This window comes from Ambystoma mexicanum, chromosome 11 (assembly GCF_040938575.1).
Source record: "Ambystoma mexicanum isolate Mex_15411 chromosome 11, UKY_AmexF1_1, whole genome shotgun sequence".
Taxonomy (NCBI): Eukaryota; Metazoa; Chordata; class Amphibia; order Caudata; family Ambystomatidae; genus Ambystoma; species Ambystoma mexicanum.
Genome location: NC_090934.1, coordinates 849,514,454 through 849,536,087, shown reverse-complemented (window position 1 = coordinate 849,536,087; position 21,634 = coordinate 849,514,454). Strand labels below are relative to the sequence as shown.

The 21,634-nt window shown below is 46.0% G+C and overlaps 1 protein-coding gene across 1 annotated transcript in view; it reads left to right on the top strand.

Annotated features, from left to right (window-relative positions):
* DDB1 (damage specific DNA binding protein 1) overlaps positions 1–21,634 on the top strand; it is a 1,539,839-nt gene that overhangs the window by 1,212,490 nt on the left and 305,715 nt on the right. Inside the window, exons 22-23 of the mRNA XM_069623834.1 lie at positions 10,760–10,930; positions 19,642–19,751. Of these exons, the coding sequence (XP_069479935.1) occupies positions 10,760–10,930; positions 19,642–19,751 (281 nt within the window). The remainder of the gene's footprint in view (positions 1–10,759; positions 10,931–19,641; positions 19,752–21,634) is intronic.

Genomic DNA, 21,634 nt, shown 5'->3' with positions numbered 1-21,634 from the left:
CACATTTACAGAATCCAGTAGATGTTAAGGTCCTGGAAGTCCACTGGAGCATTTTACATTTTCATGAGGTTTGCGTTCACATTAAATGCCAGCATTGCCATTAGAAATCACTTGCAGGAAGCAGTGTTCACAGCACTGCAACTGTACACCACATTTGTGATTCGGTCCTACAACATAGACCAGCGTTCCCAACATGAACCATTTGATTTTGTTATACTATATACCAGCGTTGCCCCTGTAAGTCACTTTCAGGCTGCTGCATTCACAATGTATGCCAGCATTGCCACAGTATACAACTTTTATGAAGCACACCCCACAGTATATGCCCACATAGATGCACCAAGTCTGTGTCTGCATTGGCACCGGATATCCCTTTCATGATGGTGAACCCCCAATATATGCCGGCATTCATATTGAAAATCACTTTAAAGTCCTGCTCACAGTAGATGCTAGTATTGCCACTGTAAATCAGTTTTAAGAAGCATCAACCACAATATTTACCAGCATTACCCATTTATATTATATTCATGATGAGCCCATAGTATATGGCAGCATTCAGACTGTAACCCACTGTACATTTATTTTTGAATGCAGCCCACCCACCAGATACGAACGTTTTGCACTTGAACACACATACGCAGACAGTTAATACATACACCTGATATGTTCACTCAAACTCTTGGACATTCAAAGAGCAGGTTTTAGAAGACTAGCAGCAGGGTCTCTCACCACAGCGGTCAAGTAAGTATTTGGATGGACACTGAGGAGACCGCAATGAAGTGCAGAAGTTCCAGTAAGGAGAGCCTGAGGGAAGCAGCAGCAGAAGAAGCCAGCAAGTCATTTCTTGTGGCAGCGAAGAGGCAAGACACTTCCACAGCACAAAAGGGCCCAGACAATATAGTAGATCACAGCAGCATCAGGGGCCCATCCATCTCACCAGGTGAGTTGCAAACAAATCTGACCATGCTGTTGTGTCTCCCCAAGATATACCAGTGTCGGAGGCAACGCTGGCCCCCAAGCCACAGGCATGGATCATTAAAGTTTTGGCTGCTGGCCAATCTGGGCTGGTCAGCCAGTCTTCTAAACTCGGGCACACTCATAAACTGATGGATTGTGAAGTCTGGCAGAGCATGCGCACACAAACGGCCTTCATAGGCAGGACAGCCATTTTGTTCATACCACTTTGCCCAGGCAAACAAAGGCAACACACCGATAAATAAAGTAGTTCCCACTGGACACCATATCTGGACATTTTGTCGACTACCCTGGTAAATAGCCGAGACATGGTGTAGTGAAAAGTAAATTCCACAGCTGCCACCAGTCTACTCCCGTAACTACACTTTTTCGGAGTGATAGAAAAATCAAGCCGGGACCAAATGGGGTGCTTAAAAAGAAAACCTTCTCTTGTAGTCACATGTACTACTAAGGGCTGCACCTTCAAAATCAAATGCAGTATGGCGACCCCTATAATCACGAAAAGAAAGTAAAACATTCAAGAAAGCATGAAAAAGGTTTATAGTTCTAAAGGGAGCCAAAGAAATGTAATTTTGCTCTAACACTGACCTTGCCTATCCTGCTGACAACCATGTTCTTCCTGACTGCTCATCTAAGCACTCCACTCTGCAGTCTTCTCAACAGTGTGGCTTAGACTTCCATTCTCCCGGGCTTACCTTGCCATCCAGCTGACACGTGCAACCTTTCCTGTGGCTACTGCTGCAGTCTGACCTTGTCAGGATGGCTCAGAGGAAATATCTTGTAAGCCAAGAAGGTTGACATTTCTAGGTCGTAGAAATAAGGCCTAAGAACATTCTTAGTACACCTCTTTCTTGAATAACACAGCATTTTACTTACATTCTCAGAATAAAAAGTATTTTCCTAACCTCTTTGGGTGGACATTTCTATGTACGCTTCTATGTGTTATTTAGTGTACTTTGAAACCGCCTTGGACCCCTAAGAGTTTCCTATGTCTGCTCAAGAGTACTACCATTGTGTTTGCCCAAGCTTGCAGGAAATGCTGTTGGCTTCTTCTGCGTCCCTGCTTCTCATGTTTGGATAAAATGCTGAGAGAATCCATCCAAACAGAGGGCTGAAGCAGAATCCCGTGATTGGCTGCTGGAAGACGTTACCATACCGGTCTTGAGTAAGACCTGCATGTGCAGTGACTAATGCTGACAGCCATGCCTCTGTTAATCTCACATTTACCATGCTAACAAAAAAAGCCTTTTGTTCATCTCTGAACACCCCTCTTCACCTTCTAAGAGTTTGAAGTCCTTGAGCGTTTTCAACAGTGTATTTGCTGTGGCATAGTCTTCATGGTGGCTTAAATGACTTGAATTGTGTACCGCCAGTTCATGCATGTGAGCAGCCTAATGGGTTGTATAGAGTGAGTGCAGAAGAACTAACTTTCTGGCACCGACTCTGAATATAGACCCGTCACAGCAGTGCCTGTGCTGTATACGGATAGAGACTTTACATTTGGCTTCTGATCCTGATTTGTATAACCTGCAGCTTCCACAAGCCAGGAATCGGGATACTATTTATGTTGTGGGGATCAACCATTTGCATATGACAGAAACACATCCGTATTTGATTCTTAAAAGTGAGAAGTTTTGAATGTAACATTCACCTGCATGTTGAGACTGTGCATACTCTAGAAGGAGGCTTTGCCAATGGTCCCTTTCTTTTTTCCAGGATTTTCCCTGGCCTGCTAATTGTTGTGCATCATGTTTTTTTTAGACTCAGGGGTGGGTTTAGTCAGGCTAGTTAGAGGCACGTTACTAAACGTTATTGGCAAAAGATATGTACATGAACATGTAGCCAGGTAATGTCTCCGGAGACCTGAAAGTCACATGACCAACACTTAGCCTTTGTCGTACAGCACAGGGCTTGGTTAGCACAAGGGACATCATTGCAAAGCCCTTTATCGGCTAGACCCCCACATCTCACACACACCACCACACCCAATTGTCAGATGCTATTAAATAAAGCAAGCAATCAGTGGATATACTATGGTTTAGGTGACTTGGAACTCAACGCTGAATTATGTCATGTTGTCCACTGGACTGAGCAGAAATAAATACAAATCTGCCATTCCTGCTGACCTGCAAATCAAAGGGCTTTGAGTAAATTACTTTACAATTAATATGGGCCCAAGGAACTGCCCTATGGGTGCTGGTTTCACCCATGTTCTTTTGTTTGGAAAGATTTTGTTTTTTGCTGCTTTCTTCCTTTAGACTTCTTTGGGACCCCCGTTCTTTTTGCTTTGCTTTAACTCCAGATCTGATGTTTTGCAGGCAAGTAAATCTTTAAGCTTTACTTCACTTTTTGCTCATTCGTATAGGCAAACTTATCAGTGCCTAAGACATTCAGCACTAAGAGACTACTTTTCAATGGATAGCCTTTCTCCTGCAGATTCCTCATCTGATAGATATTCCCTCCAGCTTCGCTGTTTTGAAAAACCTTTGACAGGGGGGCGTAGTGGACCTCGACCCAGCCATCGACCATTGAGCTGTCTTGTCGGCGTCTGGTCTTCCGCGCCGGATGTGATGTCAGGCGTTGCATGTATACCACGTCACTCCACCCCAACCTCCGTTCCTTTTTTCCGCACGCTAACACGCTGCTTGAGAACACAGAGCTTCGACTCAATGTTTCCGTCAGAAAACTTTGTAATTCTTCAAATTCCTTGACTCAAGATGTCAGTCGTTCGGGTATCATGTTTCAAGCGGTGTTCCGATTGTGGCACCAAGTTGTCTATCACTAACCCACACGAGTTGTCTCTGGTGCCCCAGCGCCGGTCACAGGACTGACTGGTGTCCGTCGTGTGCCAAAATGCAACCTAAATCCCTTTGCAGTCGAGCTGCAAAACTCGCTCTGGTTCGACCGCCTTCAAATTCACTGACGCAATAGATGGTTCGGTCTTCGGAGGCCGACGCGAAGGGGCACACCCCCGAGAAAGAACATAGGTGGAAGAAGAAACAGTCCCACTCGAGGAGCAACTCTTCATTGTCCTGAAAGAAGAAAACCTGTCACCGCCACCATCCAGACTGAGTCGTCGATGGGAAAAGGTAAGCTGTCGGCTGGGCCTACCACCCGCCAAGAGTGGGAGGATTTCAAATCCTTTGTTCAGTAAGCATGCTGCAGTCGGCAGGACTAACCCCTCGCCCCCATACAGCAGGCTTCGGAGCCCAGAGCGACGCTCGGTATACTCGACCCCTCTAGTGCCCTGGTACCGACAATGTCATTGCTGATAAATCTTTTGACAGCGAAAGAAATCCAGTGGAAGCCGGACCAACACTGTGTATCCATGTGTGTCGATGCTACAGCGTCTCGATCGACATCCACCATTTCAGCGCAGAGACAAAAACCTATGGCAGGTACCTTCGGCGGTCGATTATTTTGATGACCAGAATCAATGTTTGCAGCTGGCTCAAGGCCTCCAGGACGCCAGCAGTTTGGACACCTCTCCAGACCTCGAATTTCCGCAGTCCCTGCCCTATCTTCTTGAAGGGTTATTGACACCCTGGGATTGCAGTCATTAGCACCTGTGCAAGGTTATGACCTTATTGATATTTTAGATGAAGGCCTTACTACAGAACATAATATGCCTTTAAACCCTGCCATTGCTGATCCCTTAGCAAAACCCTTGTTCCATTCTTCCCGTCAGCTCCACTTTTTCCGGGAAATACAGGCCGACTAGAGGAGACCCTTCATACCTCTCCTCTCACCGTTCCACGGAGGGGCTTGGTATACAGGCTGCTAAGGTTTCTTCTAGACCTGCATCTTCTACATCCACTCTGCCTCCTAACAGGGAAGCTAAAAAAGTAGATGCCTTAGCGAAGAAAGCGTTCACTTCAGGTAGCATGGCCCTAAAAGCTACAAATATGCCGAGCAGTTTTGCCAAGTATTTCTTCGGTCTATGAACACAAGTTGAAAAGGCTGCTCAGTATGTTCCTGAATGAGAAATACACAAAGGCTTCCTACAGCTAGTGGAGGATGGGAAAGAGGTGACCCGACAGTCGCTGCAAACGTGCCTGGACATCGCCGACTGTGTTGGACGATCTATGGCGTCCGCCATAAAACTAAGATGGCAGGCCTATTAAAAAACCACTGGCTTTTCGCCTAATGTCCAAGTCAAGCGTTTGGACATGCCCTACGATGGCGATCTTATTTTTGGTCAGGAATGCTGACAATGCCATAGGGAGATTTAAGGAATCCAAAATTGCTGCAAAATCCTTAGGCCTAGCAGCGCAGCCGGCCAAACCTGCCTTTAGCTTTGCCTCTAGGGCACGGGACTACAGAAGATATGCTCCTTACGGCAGGAGAGCGCAGCTCCCACTGGCCAGGCAAGGGCAAAAGCATTTCTCGCGCTCCAGATGGGGCAGAAGGGCTTCTAGAGGTCAACAGGCACAGTGCACTTTGATTTTCCCCTCTCACAGCAGACCGGTTGGAGGACAGTTGATGGGGCATTTGCTCCATTGGCTAAGAATTACTTCCAATGCCTGGGTTCCACAGCTTATTCAGTGGGGTTATTGTCTGCCATTTGTACGAAAACAACCAGACAGACTGCCCATTCCTCCAATCCAACCGGTACAGGAGCTCCAGGAAGAAATGAGAGCCCTGTTGAAGGGTGCCGTGGATGAGATACCTCCCGAGCAGAGAGGATTGGGTTGATATTCCCGGGATTTCCTGGTGCCCAAGTAGGGAGGAGGTTTTCCGTCCCATTCTGGAACTCAGGGCCTTGAACAAGTTCTTGAGGAAACCGAAATTCAGGATGGTGATGTTGAGAGATTTTCCATGCTCTCGAACCACAGGACTGGCTGGTGTTGATAAACCTACAGGATGCTTATTTCCATGTGCCTATCCATCGAAAACACAGGAAGTTCCTAAGGATCACCATAGGAGATATGCATCAGTTAAAGGTGCTTCCCTTTTGGTCTAACCTCCGCCCGAAGGGTCTTCACCAAGCTCATAGCGGTAGTTGCAGCTCACCTCAGGCGATCCAGAGTCCACGTATTCCCATATCTGGACTACTGGTTGATCCTAGGAAAGTCTGTATTGCAGGTCTTGTCCCATTTAGAGGTCACCTGCTTGCTGCTGCACAAGCTGGGCTTCTCCCTGAACTTGAAGTCCCACATGACTCCAGTCCAGCGGTTCCTGTTCATCGAAGCAGTCCTAGATACCCGAGTCGGGAAGGCCTTCCCTCCTGAGGAGAGAGTAGTCGGCTAGACACAAATGGTCGACTTGTTCTGGAACCATGCCACTCTAACCGCGGCTTCCTTCCTATGCCTCCTATGCCTCATGGCCTCCTGCCTCCTACATTATTCTAGTGCCAGAGGCCAGGTTGCGCATGAGATCTCTTCAGTGGCTACTGAGGGATCAGTGGTCTCGGTACCTCAGCTCTCACAGATCTCCTCAGGGTGTCCGCATCAGTGGTAAACTACCTGTCCTGGTGGGTGGACCGCAACTGTCTCTTGGCGGGGGAACTCTTCTGGCCTCTTTGGTCTCAGAACCGAGTGGTCACGGGTGTGTCTCTGAAGGGTTGGGGTGCTCACTGTGAGGATTTGCAGGTGCGAGGCCTCTGGTCAACGACTGAAGCCAGGTGACACATCAACAGGCTTGAGTTGAGATATCAAGCTAGCCTTGAAAGCATTCACCCTGTCTCTGCAGGGGAAACATGTCCTCGTTCTGACAGACAACACAGTGGCAGTGCACTATCTCCACAAGCAAGGTGGGGTGTACTCCCACCCCGTCTGCATGGAGGTGATGATACTTTGGTTCTAGTTGCTGGAGAACAGGATCTTGGTCTTGGCAGTTCATCTGGCGGGCACAGAGAACAACTTGCCGGATGCTTTGAGCAGGCAGAGCATGGTCTCACACGAGTTGGGAAGTGTGCCAGGAAGTCCTACAGGAGCTCTTTGGGGTACCCCAGCAGTGGATCTGTTCGCAACGGAGCCCAACGGGGAATGCAAACAGTTTTGCTCGAGGGATTTCCCAGCGAATGCTGCACTGGGGGACGCGTTTCTGGTAGATTAAACCTTTCCTCCCCTTTATGCCTTCCCTCCGATTCCAGTCATTCCATGGGTTCTCCGTAGATTGCAGGTTTCGAACGACTATGATCTGGGCGGGAGGATGTGGTACTCCGACCTCTTGGATCTGTCCACCTCACCGGCTGCCTTGGCGCCCGGATCTCCTAACCCAGTCGGAAAGGCTGCATACTCAATCCAACCCCCGAATCCCTCAACCTACATGCGTGGCTGTTGAAAGGAGGAGATATGACTGGGACCTCTCTGAGGAAGTACTTGAGCTGTTGCTGGCTGCACGCAGACCTTCTACAAGATGTGTATGCTTGCAGCTGGAGAGGATTTGAGGCTTGGTGCAGGGAACGCAAGATTGACCCCATCTCTTGCCCTACCACTACAGTGATGGAGTTCTTTTTGTCGCTGGCCTTAAGGTCACCACAGTCAAAGGTTATTTGGCGGCCTTGTCTGTGTTTAAAAGATCCCCGGATCAAGGCATGTTTTTTTTTTTAAACCTTTATTTTAAGATTTGACAGGAATGTTTTTTTACCATCCCAGTAATGGCACAATTTCTGAAAGGCCTTGTAAATAAGTTTCCGCCAACTCCTCTTGTCCTGGATTAGGACCTTCATCTGGTTCTGACTCTTGTCCCTTACAGATTCTTTCTTTGATAACAGCCTTCTTGGTGGCTATTACATCCGCTACCCGTGTGAGTGGACTGCTAGCCTTCTGCTGTAAGTCACCTTTCCTGCCTTTTTTCCAGGAGAAAGTTTCACTCTGGGTGTAAGGCCTGGCTTCCTCCCAAAAGATGTCTCAATTTAACCTGTCGCAATCCATAGACCTTCCGGTCTTCTAAGTTCCTCTTCATCCTTGTAAGCAGGAGGAACGGTTACATCGCTTAGACCCGAAAAGGGCGTTGAGCTATGATATTGCCAAGCAGCTGATTTCAGGAGAGCTGACCAGCTCTTTGTGGCTTTTTCTTTAGCACATAAGGGCCTGCCCATAACCAAGCCGTCTTTATCAATATGGATGATTATTCTGCATAAATGAATGCTACCAGTAGGCATCGGGGCCCATTCAACAAGGGGGTGGGGGTTCTCGGCATCAACAGCTTTGCAAAGGGGACTTCCTGTCCAGGAGATTTGTTGCGCTGTGACGTGTTCATCCCTGCATACCTTTGCAAAGCACTACCATTTGGATGTGGCTCGTTCAACTGATGTGCGTTTTAGCAGGGCATTGCTGCAAAATTTCTTGGTATAACTTGCTGCCCGCTTCCTTTTATTTATTGCTTTGGGAGTCTATCAGATGAGGAATCTGTGGGAGAAAGGCAATCCATTGAAGGAGAAATTACTTACCGTAATGTTCTTTCTATGTATTCTCCGCAGATTCCTAATCTCCCCTCCATCCCCGTTCAGAAAGTTGGTGGTTGGCGCATCTTGTCTTTCACATTGACTTGGCGGTGGTCCGCTTTGTCATATTTCTGTCTTCCTGGCACAGAATGTTTAAAGCAAAGATGTTTCTAGTGTTTGTTCAATTGTTCCTCCTTCGAAGTTCTATAGTTAGTTCTTTATTAAGGGCTCATTAGCCTGTTTGTTCTCTCTGTTTTCCTATGCAGCGTATGGTGCTCAGGGGTAGGGGGAGTTTTAGGGGGTACTGTGGTTGGGGTGTAGTGACGTGGTATTTATGACGCCTGGCGGTGCGTCCGGAGCCGACGACCAGATGCCGAGCAAGACGGTTCGACGGCCGGGTCGAGGTCCACTACGCTCCGTGTCGAAAATATTCTGAAGCAGCGAAGCTGAAGGGAATATCTATCAGATGAGGAATCTGCAGGAGAAGAATCCATAGGAAGAACATTTGCAGTAAGTAATTTCTCCTTCTCTTCTTGTATTGTTACAATTGCACACATCACCCTAAAGTGAAGTGTGGTTGGAATATTTGTTTTCTTATAACTTTTTATGTAGTGACTTTTTGGTTACATTTACAATGTGTCTAGGAAGTGCTAGTGGCAATGGATAATGTTCTACCTTTTATACTTTTTACTCATGCACTTTAGCAGTTACCTCAATTGGCTACTAAAGGTTGCTGGCACCCTAAAATGACGTGCCACAAGTGTCATTTGGCCATATTGTTCTTTGACCTTCTTCCTGAATTACCATATATGAAAAGCCCATTCCCGGGGAAAGCTGCTCCTTTCCTTGGCAAAAAGGCAGTGTGTGAACACCTGGATATGGGGTCCGGGACTGTCTGGTCCCAGCACACATCCTCATGCCTTAATGTGTGTTGCTGGGCAGATGTTGTGGCTAGTGGCTATCCGTGATTGGATATCCTCTGCCAGTTTGAATGGTGCAGATCCTTAGCATTGCTGGATTAGGGCGAGCTTCCAGTCCAGAGCTTGGATAAAAGGACTCCTACATCCATTCTTCATGTCATTGTTGGAACCAAGTCCTCTACGAAGAGAAGCTAGAGGACAACCCCGGCAGCTGACCACATCCAGTGAAGCTCCAGTAAACCCCTGGTCCTCTGACTGATCTCAAGACCCTTGTTGGTGCCAAGACCTCTGGATCTGTGGGAATAATCGGTCTCAACCCCCTACTCAAGAATCTGTGTTTTCAAGAGTGTCCCTGAACCAGCCGATGGACTACTGACAAATTCTCTCCTGAGATACATTGCGGCAGCCATCGCCGTTCCGAGCGCATCCGTGTAACTTAGAGCATCTTCAACCTATACAACAAGACACCTGCTCTTGCATTTACAGCCTTCTTGCATCAACGGAAGCTGTCTTTATCTATTGAAATCAGAAGTCTTGATCTTCTTTGCATGGGTGTTAAGCTGAAAGTTGCCTGGAACCGAGATCTAAGCATGTGACCGACGAACAAAATCCTCTGCTGAAATGTTACCTCTACACCGCAACAACTGGGCCTTCCTCGCCTGGTCCAAGCGTAGAAGATTGTGTCCCCAACGGATTCCAGAACCTCTGCAGTGGTCTCTGCAGAATTCAGAGTCAGTGGGGTAAGTTCTCCATAGAGTTACATGGACATAAAGTCCTGTCCCTTAATCACTGTTTCCTGACTTTGGTTGGTGGAGGCCTGTTCAAGGATCCCTTTTGTAGGCCTATCCTAGTGTCTGGGATTGAGTGAGTTTATTTACCTTTTTGACTTTTGTGTCATAACCACTGTCATCGTCCAATCTTGTAGTAAAACCTCCTGAAAAGTATAATTTTTGAACATTTTAGGGCTGGACTCACGAAGTGTTAGGGAAACAGATCTGTGGTTATTCTGAGGTCTTTACTGAATTTCGTGCAACTGACTTCTCACCTGTATTTTACTAGTTATTGAAACATATGCTTTCTTTCCCTTCATAATGGTTAATGAACAGATCTGTTTTATAGGAAGTGTGTGACAATATTTGACTAGGCATTTTATTTAATTTGTGTGTATTTTAAAGGCCTACTAAATCATTGTGTATTGTTCTGTATGGGCTCATTGTAATGCTAGACCACTCTCAGAGCCTTCCTGAGACTAAGCCTGCAGCTCTGCTACCTTACCTTGATTGGGTGGAGCTATATTAGTGTCTTCCTGTTCTCCATAATAGGCTGGTCTCTCAAAGTGCACCCCGAGGGTTGATTTTGAAAATCCATCTTCACATTCTAGGCTAAAGATGCTAAATGTGGATGATACTATATGTGCAAGCATTCCTGTAATGTGGATTTATTTATTGGTCTTTTTTTGTCTTGTTCCTCCCAGGTGCGTCTCTATGAGTGGACTGCTGAAAAGGAGCTGCGCACAGAGTGCAACCATTACAACAACATCATGGCACTTTACCTCAAGACCAAGGGCGACTTCATCCTGGTGGGGGATCTGATGCGCTCAGTTCTCCTGCTTGCCTACAAACCCATGGAGGGCAACTTTGAGGAGGTGAGGGAGCCAGGAAAATTAAATAGTCTTAATTGTGCCCAAATGGTGCTACAATTCAGGAGTAGTTTGATGTATCCAGTACGTGGGGATTAGCATGGAGTTCCAATGCTCAGGATTTGTGCAGACAATGGACGATGTGTGTGTATTCTTATTCTGGTGTAAAATTAGCAGGGGGTGCTGGACTGCAGGTTATACTGAATTTGCTTTAATGGAGCTCTTTGTAAGTCTGTCAAAGGAAACTCCAGAGACGTGTGGGTAAACCCAAAGATCCACTCTGGTGTTTACTGCATTCTAGAGAGTACAACTGCCAACATGTGGCCATTCGTGCTGAGCTCTGATATTTAGTGATGATCCAAGAATGTCAAGCAAGTGTAGATCTTGAACAGAAGATACGTTTTTGTTGCTTGCAGCTTAAAGGTTCTATATTTTTTACATCAAAAAGTTCTTAATTTCACAAGTGCATGACCTACCTGATAACATTTTTTAGAGTTGTATGTCTATGTCAAAAGTTGTGCTGCTATTCTCAAATATCTGAATGCGACATAGGATTACATTTTATTCCAATTAAAGTAATGCCTTTGGTGTAGAATTTTTTTGTGTACAGTATTGAGTGTCTTAAAGTCCTTTCTTGCAGCCGCAGGGTGCCATTGTAGTTGCTACCAGGCAGGTGTAATGTGCTCACTGTGCTCCAAATGAAAGGTTTGACTAGGTGCTCTATTTTGATTTTTTTTTTTAGCATGTAGGCAAAAAGTCCCAGGTAATGGACTATTGGCCTAGTCCACCCTATATAACACTTATGCCACCACTGCAGGGATTTAATTTTGTTGGCCCAGGGTAGGTAAAGAAAATGCCCAATTGATTAGAGGTGGAAAAGTCCTGCTCAAGAAGTTATAGAAAGATTATGATCATTCGGTGCACCTAAGTTACAGACTACCACAAAGGACAGCTACCTATTTCTGGTGGGCAGAAGTTAGCCTGCCAGAGTTGTGAAAACAAGAGTTGCACAGTGTTCAATTGTCTGGGAAATGGACAGTATTTTTTAAAACATAAATGGTAATGAACAACCTGTTTTTGTAAAACCCTTGTCCCTATTTAAAAAACATCTATGTTCTTGGTCCTATTTTGTGGCACACTGATTAACAGCCACATGGACGACTTTCCATGCATGTGTTCTCTTTACTCAAGAGACAGTACTCAAATGGATAGGTGGTCTTTAATCTAGCAAGACCAAGGAAGGTATCCTCCGTAAGGCCTACACCTTGGTAGTGAACACTACTGAAAGTTCATCGTAGGAATATAAAATCTTGATCCTATTTAGCATTAAGTTTTAATGTGGTTGCATATTCTTCGACTATCAGTGGGCAGGAAAGTTGGCCAATGCATTTTAGGCCATCAGGGCCCTTCATCAGTGCAATGTCTGTGACGGTAGTGAGGATAACTTCCCCAGTCTTGCTTGATTTTGTAACCATTTGTGTGTTTATAGGTCGTTTACTGACTTTTCTCGAATATTGCTTGATTGAGTTTATTGAATAGACTTTTATGGTGGTGCCCACTCCCTCCATTTGTAAGTAGGTGGTGTTAACATATTCACAACTACTGCAATAAGTCTTTCATACCCCCACCAGTAGGAATGTGTGCAAAAGAAGGAAGTTACTATACCAGCTAACAGTTGAGAAATGTTGATAAGTAGAATTGCTTTGGCTCCCCCCTCCTTGCATTAGAGGAAAGTATATTTATTTTAGGCAAGAAATACTGGTAAACGTGTTATAAATATCAACAATTTGGGGTGAACAATCTCGTCTCCTGGATACATCTGGAGTGTAGGTTGATGTGCCTGTTCCCTAACCTGTTAAAATAGTTTTGCTGGTTGGGGCATCCTAGATTCACACAATGGCATCCTATGAGGGTTCAAGGTGATCTTGCAAGCAGAGAGGTATATTCATGTATCATGTGTAGCCAGATTGAAAAGGGAGCTCAAAGTAAGGTACGACCTAGGTTTGCTCTGACCCCTTTCATTGTTAAGGAGCATGCTTTAAGAATAAAGGGAAAGGATATTTGATGCAGATCCAAGAAGAGTTTTTGGTAGGGCTAAAGAAATGTATCTTACTAAATAGAGGTGTACAACTTCTACTTTCCAAATAAAAAAGCACTGGAAAACCTCTTCATTTTATTGAGGACTCTTGTTCCTTTGAAAGAAATGTTCATATAACAAAAACAATGCATCTCCCTGTGACTTGTGGTTCTTGAGTCCGAGAGCAAGCACACTCAGTATATGGGGTCTTAAACAAAATCATGTTAAAAGGGAGGATCATCCTTTGGCTCTATTCTAAAAATTAAAATTGGAAATGCTGTTACATTCACGCTCTTGGACAGAATAATTGTTGGAGATCTGTGCACTCATTCTACAGGCACTAATGTTATTAAACTACCTCAAAGGCAGAACATCTGGCTGGGCATGAATGTATACTGTAAAAAGTTTCATCAGATGAAAGCTAATTTCGAATGGATTGTGTCCTCCCACGTATTACTTATCTTTGATATTTCCTAATATTCAGCTTGCTGCGTTGGACATTTTTTTCCCAGTATAGGGCGCTGTGTATCGATGCCTGGTCGAGTTGATGTCCCTCGAAGGTCTCCGTCCTGACCTCAATGTCATCAATGGTATAAGTAGCGCGCACAGCACCCATTGGTCAGTTCCGTTTTTCCGCGCTTCACAGCTTCGGTAACGTAAAGCTTGGTTCTGTGATTCTTTGAATTTCTTTGTTTCTTCAGAAAATTCTTCGTTTTCGAAATGGCTTCATCATCGGCTCAGTCGACTCCTCGGTCCGGCTTTAAAAAATGCTGCAACTGTGGTGCTAAAACATCCATAACCGACCCACACAGGATCTGCCTGTGGTGTCTATGGGCTGAACACCTGGGTTTGGGGTGTGACAAATGCATGTCGATGATGGCCAAAGCCTTGAGGGAGCGCAGAGGGAAGTTGGAGAGAGGTAGGCCCTTAAAATATGTTACCCCGTCCAACCGTAAATCTTCGGACGAGTCGAGACCTTCGTCTCCACATCATAAAAAACATAAATTCTCCCGTTCCCTGTCACAAAGTGGGTCTCATCATTCCTAGTATTTGCGGCATGGCAAAAAGAGACGCAATAGATTGCTGTCCGCTTCCTCATCCAGTTCACCCGAAAGGGTTGTTTGTCCATCTTAACATAGTACCCCAGCCCAATGGGGGGGGAATTCAGAATGAGTACGATGAAGGTGTTTGAGAACACGGCCTTGCCCCCCTCAAAAACACCTATAGGCGATACCCCAGACAAACCTAGGAAGCACAGAAGCCAGGAGTCCTCGACCCCAGCTGTGGAAACTCCTTGAGACCGATCTATTCCCTCGAGTTGAGAAAGCGCCTCTGTGACACACAAAGGATCATCATAGACGCCAAAGAAAGCCACACGGCAAGTCGAAGAGTGCGTCATCAACACCAAAATCGGGGGAAAAAACATCGCCGCCTCGAGTGTCGACCTCCTCGACGCGGTATATGTCAGTTACCTCTGTTATCGTCGAAAATCTCCACGTTTGTGTCGAAAATCTCCACGTTTGTGTCGAAGCCATCGGCGACTTTGGGGAAACCTTGGAAGCCGTCGATGGTTTTGTCAAAGCAGTCGACGTCAACTTCGACAATTTTGACCTTGGCATCTCTCATTATGACCTCCATAGCGCCTTCTTCTTTAGAGAGGATTTACACTCCTCAACCTCATTCAGACACTTTCCTCAATTTATGAGAACACTCATCTGACGAGGAAATACCATTTTCTCTAGAGTACGGTACACCTTCTGTTCCAGAGGAACTTGTATCAGAAGAGTCTCGATTAAAGAATTTAAGACTCCCTACATGAGGAAAGTGGCATTGACACTTACCCTGAAGTTTAATTTGGTAAGGCAGATCCAGGGGATCATGCTGAAAGTAATTATAGACTAAACATGACTAGAGTAATGGAATACATGGGATGGTCCATGCCCACACCTGTTTTTGAACAGGATGACTTAACGGACGCGCTCGATAAAGGACAACAAGAAGACCCTATTGTCCCATTTCATAGGGCTCTGCAGAGGAAGTTAGCTTCCAACTAGGAAACACCGGAGGTTGTCCTAGCAGTCAATAAGAGGCTATCAGCCAAATACTGAGCCTCATCTTCTGACCCTCTGTACTTTTCGAAACATCCGACACCAGAAAGCCTGGTAGTACAGGCAGCTTACCTCTTCTGGCAAACAAAATTCCTATCCCACTATACCACTAGACAGGGATGACAAGAAATACGATGCCATGGCCAAGAAGGTTTTCTCAGCCGGTAGTATGGCGTTAAAGTCTGCTAATATGACGTCCCCGCTGGCGAAGTTTACCCACACCCTTTGGGGCTGTATTTTGATGGCGGCTGACCACATCCCCGAAGGGGACAAATGAGACGGTTTCTTGAACATTGTCAAGGATGGAAGCGACGCTATGTGCAAATCCCTTCAGACTGGTCTTGACTCTGTTGACAGCATCAGCAGAGCCATGGCAGATTTGCTTAGTTAGGATTTGCCCAGACGTTCAGTCCAGACTTCTCAACATGCCCTTTGACGGCACACATCTATTTGGGAATGAAGCTGATGAAAGTTTGGAGAAGCTGCAAACTTCCAAGGCGGTGGCTAAATCCCTTGGAGCTGCAATAAGGCAAACTCCAAAACGCCCCACAGGTGCGCCCTGCAGGGGTAGGTCCTCTAGCTATTATTCCGCATTCGGAAAAGGCAGAGGATGGCCGTCTCAAAGAGGTCAGAGACAATTCCCCGTGGTGGGCGGTGTAGAGTTACTAAGACCGCAACAACAGGGGCTGCTTTACCCTTAGCCTCCGTCAGCCACTCCAAAACCTCTGAGGTCTTGCATCTCAGGGCAGCAGTAGGAGGCAGGTTATCACAGCATCTGATAGAATGGCAGGCTATTACTTCAGATGCTTGGGCATTGGAAACAGTTGGCCAAGGTTACTGCCTTCCTTTCCTGCTAAAACCTCAGTCATCCACCGGCAAACAACTCTTTTAAGGTTCCAGATCCGCTCCGTATGCAGGAGATTTTAACCCTGCTGGAGAAAGGTGCTATAGAACTGGCACCAGTAACGGAGAGGAACAAGGGTTGGTACTCACTTATTTTCTAATTCCAAAGAAGGATGGAGGAATGAGACCCATCTTGGACTTGAGACTTGAACATGTTCCTCAGAAAGGACAGGTTCAAGATGGTTACCCTTTCTCAGATCCTTCAGGCCCTCCAGCTTCAGGATTGGTTGGTATCATTGGACCTACAAGATGCTTTCATGTGCCGATCCATCACAAGCACAGACAGTACCCTGAGGTTCGCTATTGGCAACTCTCACTATCAGTTTCGGGTTCTGCCATTGCGCTTACCCCTGCCCGAGGGTCTTCACCAAGCTAATGGCGGTAGTGGCAGCGAGTCTCAGGAGAGGGGGGGGGGGGATTCACTTCTATCCCTACCTAGACGACTGGCTGATCAGGGCCAGTGGATCACCTCAGCTATACTTGCCAATCCCTCCAAAGGCTGGGCTTCTCCCTAAACTTCAAGAAGTCCCAAATGATACGTTCACAGAGACTCCAATTCATCAGAGCAATCCTGGATGCTTCCCTGGAGAAAAAAAAAGCGCACCAGAGATGAGGGCTCAAGACATTCTGCAGATGGTGACAAAATTCCAGAAATGCCCAATATCTTCGAGCCGAGGTTGCTAGCTCTCATGGCATCCTGCGTTTTCTTGGTGCCAGAGGCTCGCCTGAGAATGGGATCTCTCCAGTGTGCTCTCAGGACTCAGTGGCCACAATTCTCACGAAGGATGTCAGATCTCCTAGAAATCCCAGACAGTCTCACTGCATCTTCATTGGTGGGCCTGTCGTCAACACATCATGAAAGGAGAACCTTATTGGCAACCATGGCCGGAGATATCAGTAGTGACGGATGCCTCACTCACTGGATGGGGAGCCCATACCAACGATTTGACCCTCAGCGGTCGTTTGTCTCCATCGGAGTCCAAACTACATATCATCAACCTTTTAGAGCTGGGGGCAATCAGACTAGTGCTGAAGGCCTTTCTGCCGTCTGTACGAGGAAAGAATGTCCTGATAATGACGGGTAACACAGTGGCCATGTACTACCTCAACAAGAGAGATGGTGTAGGGTCACTACCACTGTGAAGAGAGGCCGTGTAGCTCTGGATTTGGGCTATACAAGAAGGAATCTCTGTGGGCAGTTCATGTAACCGGAGAGAAAGACCAGACGGCGGACGCTCTGAGCAGGCAAAGCACAGTCTCCCACGAGTGGTAACTAGCTCAGGAAGTCATTCAAGAGATCTTCACCCTTTGGGGAACCCCTCCAGTGGATCTGTTTGCGACCAGTGCCAACAGGAAGTGCCAACAGTTCTGCTCAAGGGAATCTCCCCCAAGAGGAGCTTTAGGAGACATGTTTGTGGTGGACCGGGAATTTCCACTCCTGTATCTTTTCCTCCAATCCCTGTGATTCCTTGCGTAATCGGGAGGCTGAGGAGGTTCAGAAAGTCCATGATCCTAATTGCCCCGGATTGGGCCAGGAGAACGTGGTACCTGGACCTTCTGGACATTTCTATCTGCCCTCTGATTCGTTTTCCACTAAGAGAGGACCTTCTCTAGAGAGAGGAGGGTCAGGTTCTCATCCAGATATCTGGATTCTCAGCCTTCACGCATGGTTTCTGAGAGGCTGAGATACAAGGATTAGCACCTCTCGGGCGGCATAATGGAGATGTTGCTTTCGGCCAGAAGACCAGTAACCAAATCTTCATACCGCTGCCGTTGGAATAAGTTCTCCAACTGGTGTACAGAGAAGAATGTTGACCCTTTCTCATGCAATACACTGGTGGTGTTCTCTTTTCTTGTACACTTAGCAAATCTGGGGCTCCAGATTGGAACAATCAAAGGATATCTAGCAGTGCTATCCATCTTGAAGCGCACTGCAGAGGAAGTCTCCTATTTTAAGATTCCTCTGGTAATCCAATTCTTAAAAGGATTAACTAATGTTTATCCTCCGACTCCTTTCCAAGTCCCACTGTGGGATCTCCATTTGGTTTAACACCATCTAATGGGTGCTCCTTTTGAGCCTCTTCAATCTTGCCCATTACGACTTCTCACCTTGAAAACTGTTTTCTTAGTGGCTATAACATCTGCCCGAAGGGTGAGTGAGCTACAGGCTTTATCCTGCTAGCCTCCTCATACTGTTTTTCATAAAGACAGACTGTTATTGAATGTGAAGCCTACATTTCTCCCTGTTCCTGAATTTCACATCGCTCAGAAAATAACCTTACCATCCTTTTATCCTCCACCACAACTGGGAAAAGAGGAAGAAAGGCTTCACAGACTCGACCCTAAGCGGGCACTGAGTTTCTACATTGCCAGATTGGCAAGACTGAGACAGAATGATCAGTTGTTTGTGGGCTATACAGGTCATAAGCTGGGTCTAGCCATCACTAAACAATCTCTAGATGGATTATTTTAACAATTTCAGAGTGTTAGGCTGGCCGGTAAAGACCCCCCAGAACACCTAAGGGCTCACTCCACCAGGGGTATCGCACCTTCGTCTGCTTTGCAGAGGGGAGTTCCAATAAAGGATATTTGTGCAGTTGCCACATGGTCATCTGCACAGACACCATTACGAATTATTACAGCCTGCATTCCTCCACTAGTCAAGAGTCTGTTTTTGGAAAGGCAGTACAATTTTACTCCCTCCTCCAAATAAGGTAGTATCAAAGATAAGGAATACGTGGGAGGACACAATCCATTCCAAGAATAAGTTACTTACTCGTGATAAGGTTCTTTCGACTGGATGTTCCTCCCACGAATTCCTTATCGCACCTCCCAGCCAAATCCTGCAGTAAAACATCTCTTGTGGTTACAGTCTGAGCTCTCTCAAGGGGAGTAGCCGTCTAACTCAAGACAGTGCTTCGCGCTTCAAAACGGAACTGAGCAAAGGGTGCTGCGTGTGCTACTTATACCAGTGATGACGTTGACGTCAAGACGGAGACCTCGGAGGAACATCGACTCGACCAGGCATCGACGCACAACGCCCTCTACTGGGGGAAAAAAATCCAAAGCAGCAAGCTGTATATTGGGAAATATCAAAGATAAGGAATACATAGGAGGAACATCCAGTCGAAAGACGTTACCATGGGTAAGTAACTTGTTCTTCTCTCTTCTCCCATTTCTCTATACTCTTGTTTATATGTTCACTGATTTGTTTCTATGCTCAGCCATGCATGTGAACCTATAAATGATAAATATAGGTGTTCAACAGGTTACCTGTAATTGTTTTCAAGCATTGAAATATTCTTTAAATTCATGTGACCCTTCCCTACTCTTACTTTTATTGAACAATATTGCTGTTCTATTCCTTCTCTGATACGAAAATGAAGATAACATGTGGGCAGGGAGGTAGAGCGGGTTGACTTGTTCATCGTATTAGTCAAAATGCCATAGAATAGCTGGAAAAAAGCATGCAAGTGTTTCTGGAACCTTTTATCCAGCCTGCCTCCAGATGCCAGAGGGTATTATGCCAAGGATGTCGGTCTATACAAGATCGAGTATGTGATATCCACTGACCATTGTGAATTATTTAGATCCATGGCTCCTAAAAGTTTGACTTTTTTTCTGCATAGATTGCTCGTGACTTTAATCCAAACTGGATGAGTGCGGTCGAGATTCTTGATGATGACAATTTTCTGGGAGCTGAGAACGCCTTTAACCTCTTTGTGTGTCAAAAGGACAGGTATGTGTCGGCAGACAATGTTTTGAAAAGGGACATGGGGATGAGGGGGCTGTCCATGCGAACACAACTCTGACACTTCTGGTGGAAGGGTAGTGTGCTCAGAAGGTGGAGCTGGACTTCAGTGAATGAAAAAAAAGCTAGCGTGATTTGGTTGAAAGGGCCAGAGTTTAAAAGGGTTATGGAAATGTTGACATGTATGTCGATTTTGAAGTGGATTAGGGAGTTTGGTTGGGGGGTGAGGGGCATGGACAACAGTGAATAATCTATCCACATGGAGGAAAATTGGAAGAGGTGAGTATGGTAGAAGGGGGGACAAGGCAGCAGTTTTCCCAAAGGTGTAAGCAATTGCATTGTTGCAAAGAGGTCTCCTACATGTAGGAGGAACTAGATAAGCATGTGGTGGTTTAACTGTCAATGGAAATCACAAGTATGCATTGTGATAGTGGATGAATTTATTTAGAGGAAAGGATAAATGTGGTAGTATATGGAGCATCCAGGGGGTTTCGGCTGGTGGGCCTAGTGGGAAATACGTTGTGTGACCTAGCTTTTGAGGTCCGTGTATCAGCAAATGTATTTGTTTTGGGGCTGTTTCCAGGCACCTGAATGTCAACCTTGACCATTACCCATTGAGCCTTTGTAGAAGTTTAAAAAATGGTTTCGTAGTGTTTACCCTCACATGGTGTCACCACCAATAGCATAAAAACCCACTAAACTTATTGTTTTTAATGTTTACAATATGCTTACTAAAAGCAGGCAACTCTTAATTTCTTTTAAACATTTGTTTTATTGAGACATAAACATTATAGCTCATCAACATGCCCATACCAGCAAAAATGGGCTTATCCCTTTAGCCAACCACTACTCCCGTTTGTCATTGCATTCACCCTAAAAGCATAAACATCTAAGATATTACCCATTACTACCCCTCACCCCCACCATTTAGGAGGCAGAGTGGTGGGACAGAGAGAGTGTTCCCAGATGATATGATAGGTTATTTATAACACGCTTAATACACAGTGGTTTCTAAGCATGGACCCGGGGATCTAACCTGTGTTGCTCATTGTCATCTTGCTTCCAAGGCGAGCACGTTGTCCCTGAGCTATCCCCCCCCCCCCCCGAGATGTTTTCTCTCTATTTCTGATACCCTGAAGGAAATCTCTGTAAATATCAGACAGTAACCCTGGATTGTCTGTGTAAGGGTGCATCATCTGGCCATCCAAAATACATTCTGTCATTCAACAAACAAAAATATGAATGTTCGCTTTAAGACCCGGTAGGTACTTTGCAACCCAGGACTTTATAAAAAAAAAACGTTCTGCCCCACATCTACAAATGCAAACAAACGTCCCCATGTGGTGCACTCAATTGTTTGAGGAATAGGCTACCATTTCAGTCAACCCTTCCTCATTAAGTTGCTTGTTGTCTCCAACAGGCCACTTTGCCTGGAATAGTAGCCCCTGAACCAGTCTCCGAACAAAGTATTCCTCCACCCCTCCAAACAGAGTCAATGGGCCTCATTCCGAGGTTGGAGGTAAGGTACAAACCATGCCAGTAATGATTTACCGGCATGGATTTCCGCTCCATGCCATTCCGACCCTTCAGACCGTAAATTACTGCACCGTAAACAACAATGCCGTAATTTACGGTCTTGGGTCGCGCGCGCACACCACCATGGCGTAATTAACGCCATGGCGTAAACCGGAGCTGATCGCAAGTAAGGAGCACACGTAAATAACGGTCTCCTTAAGGCCGTAAAGTACCTTACCGGCATGGAGTACATACAGGCATCTCAGAGAAGGAGTTAAGAACACAGAGCAGTGGTTTCCACAACCACAGGTGCCCACAATCAGCACAGGTGTAGCTAATGGAGTCTGGCACAGCAC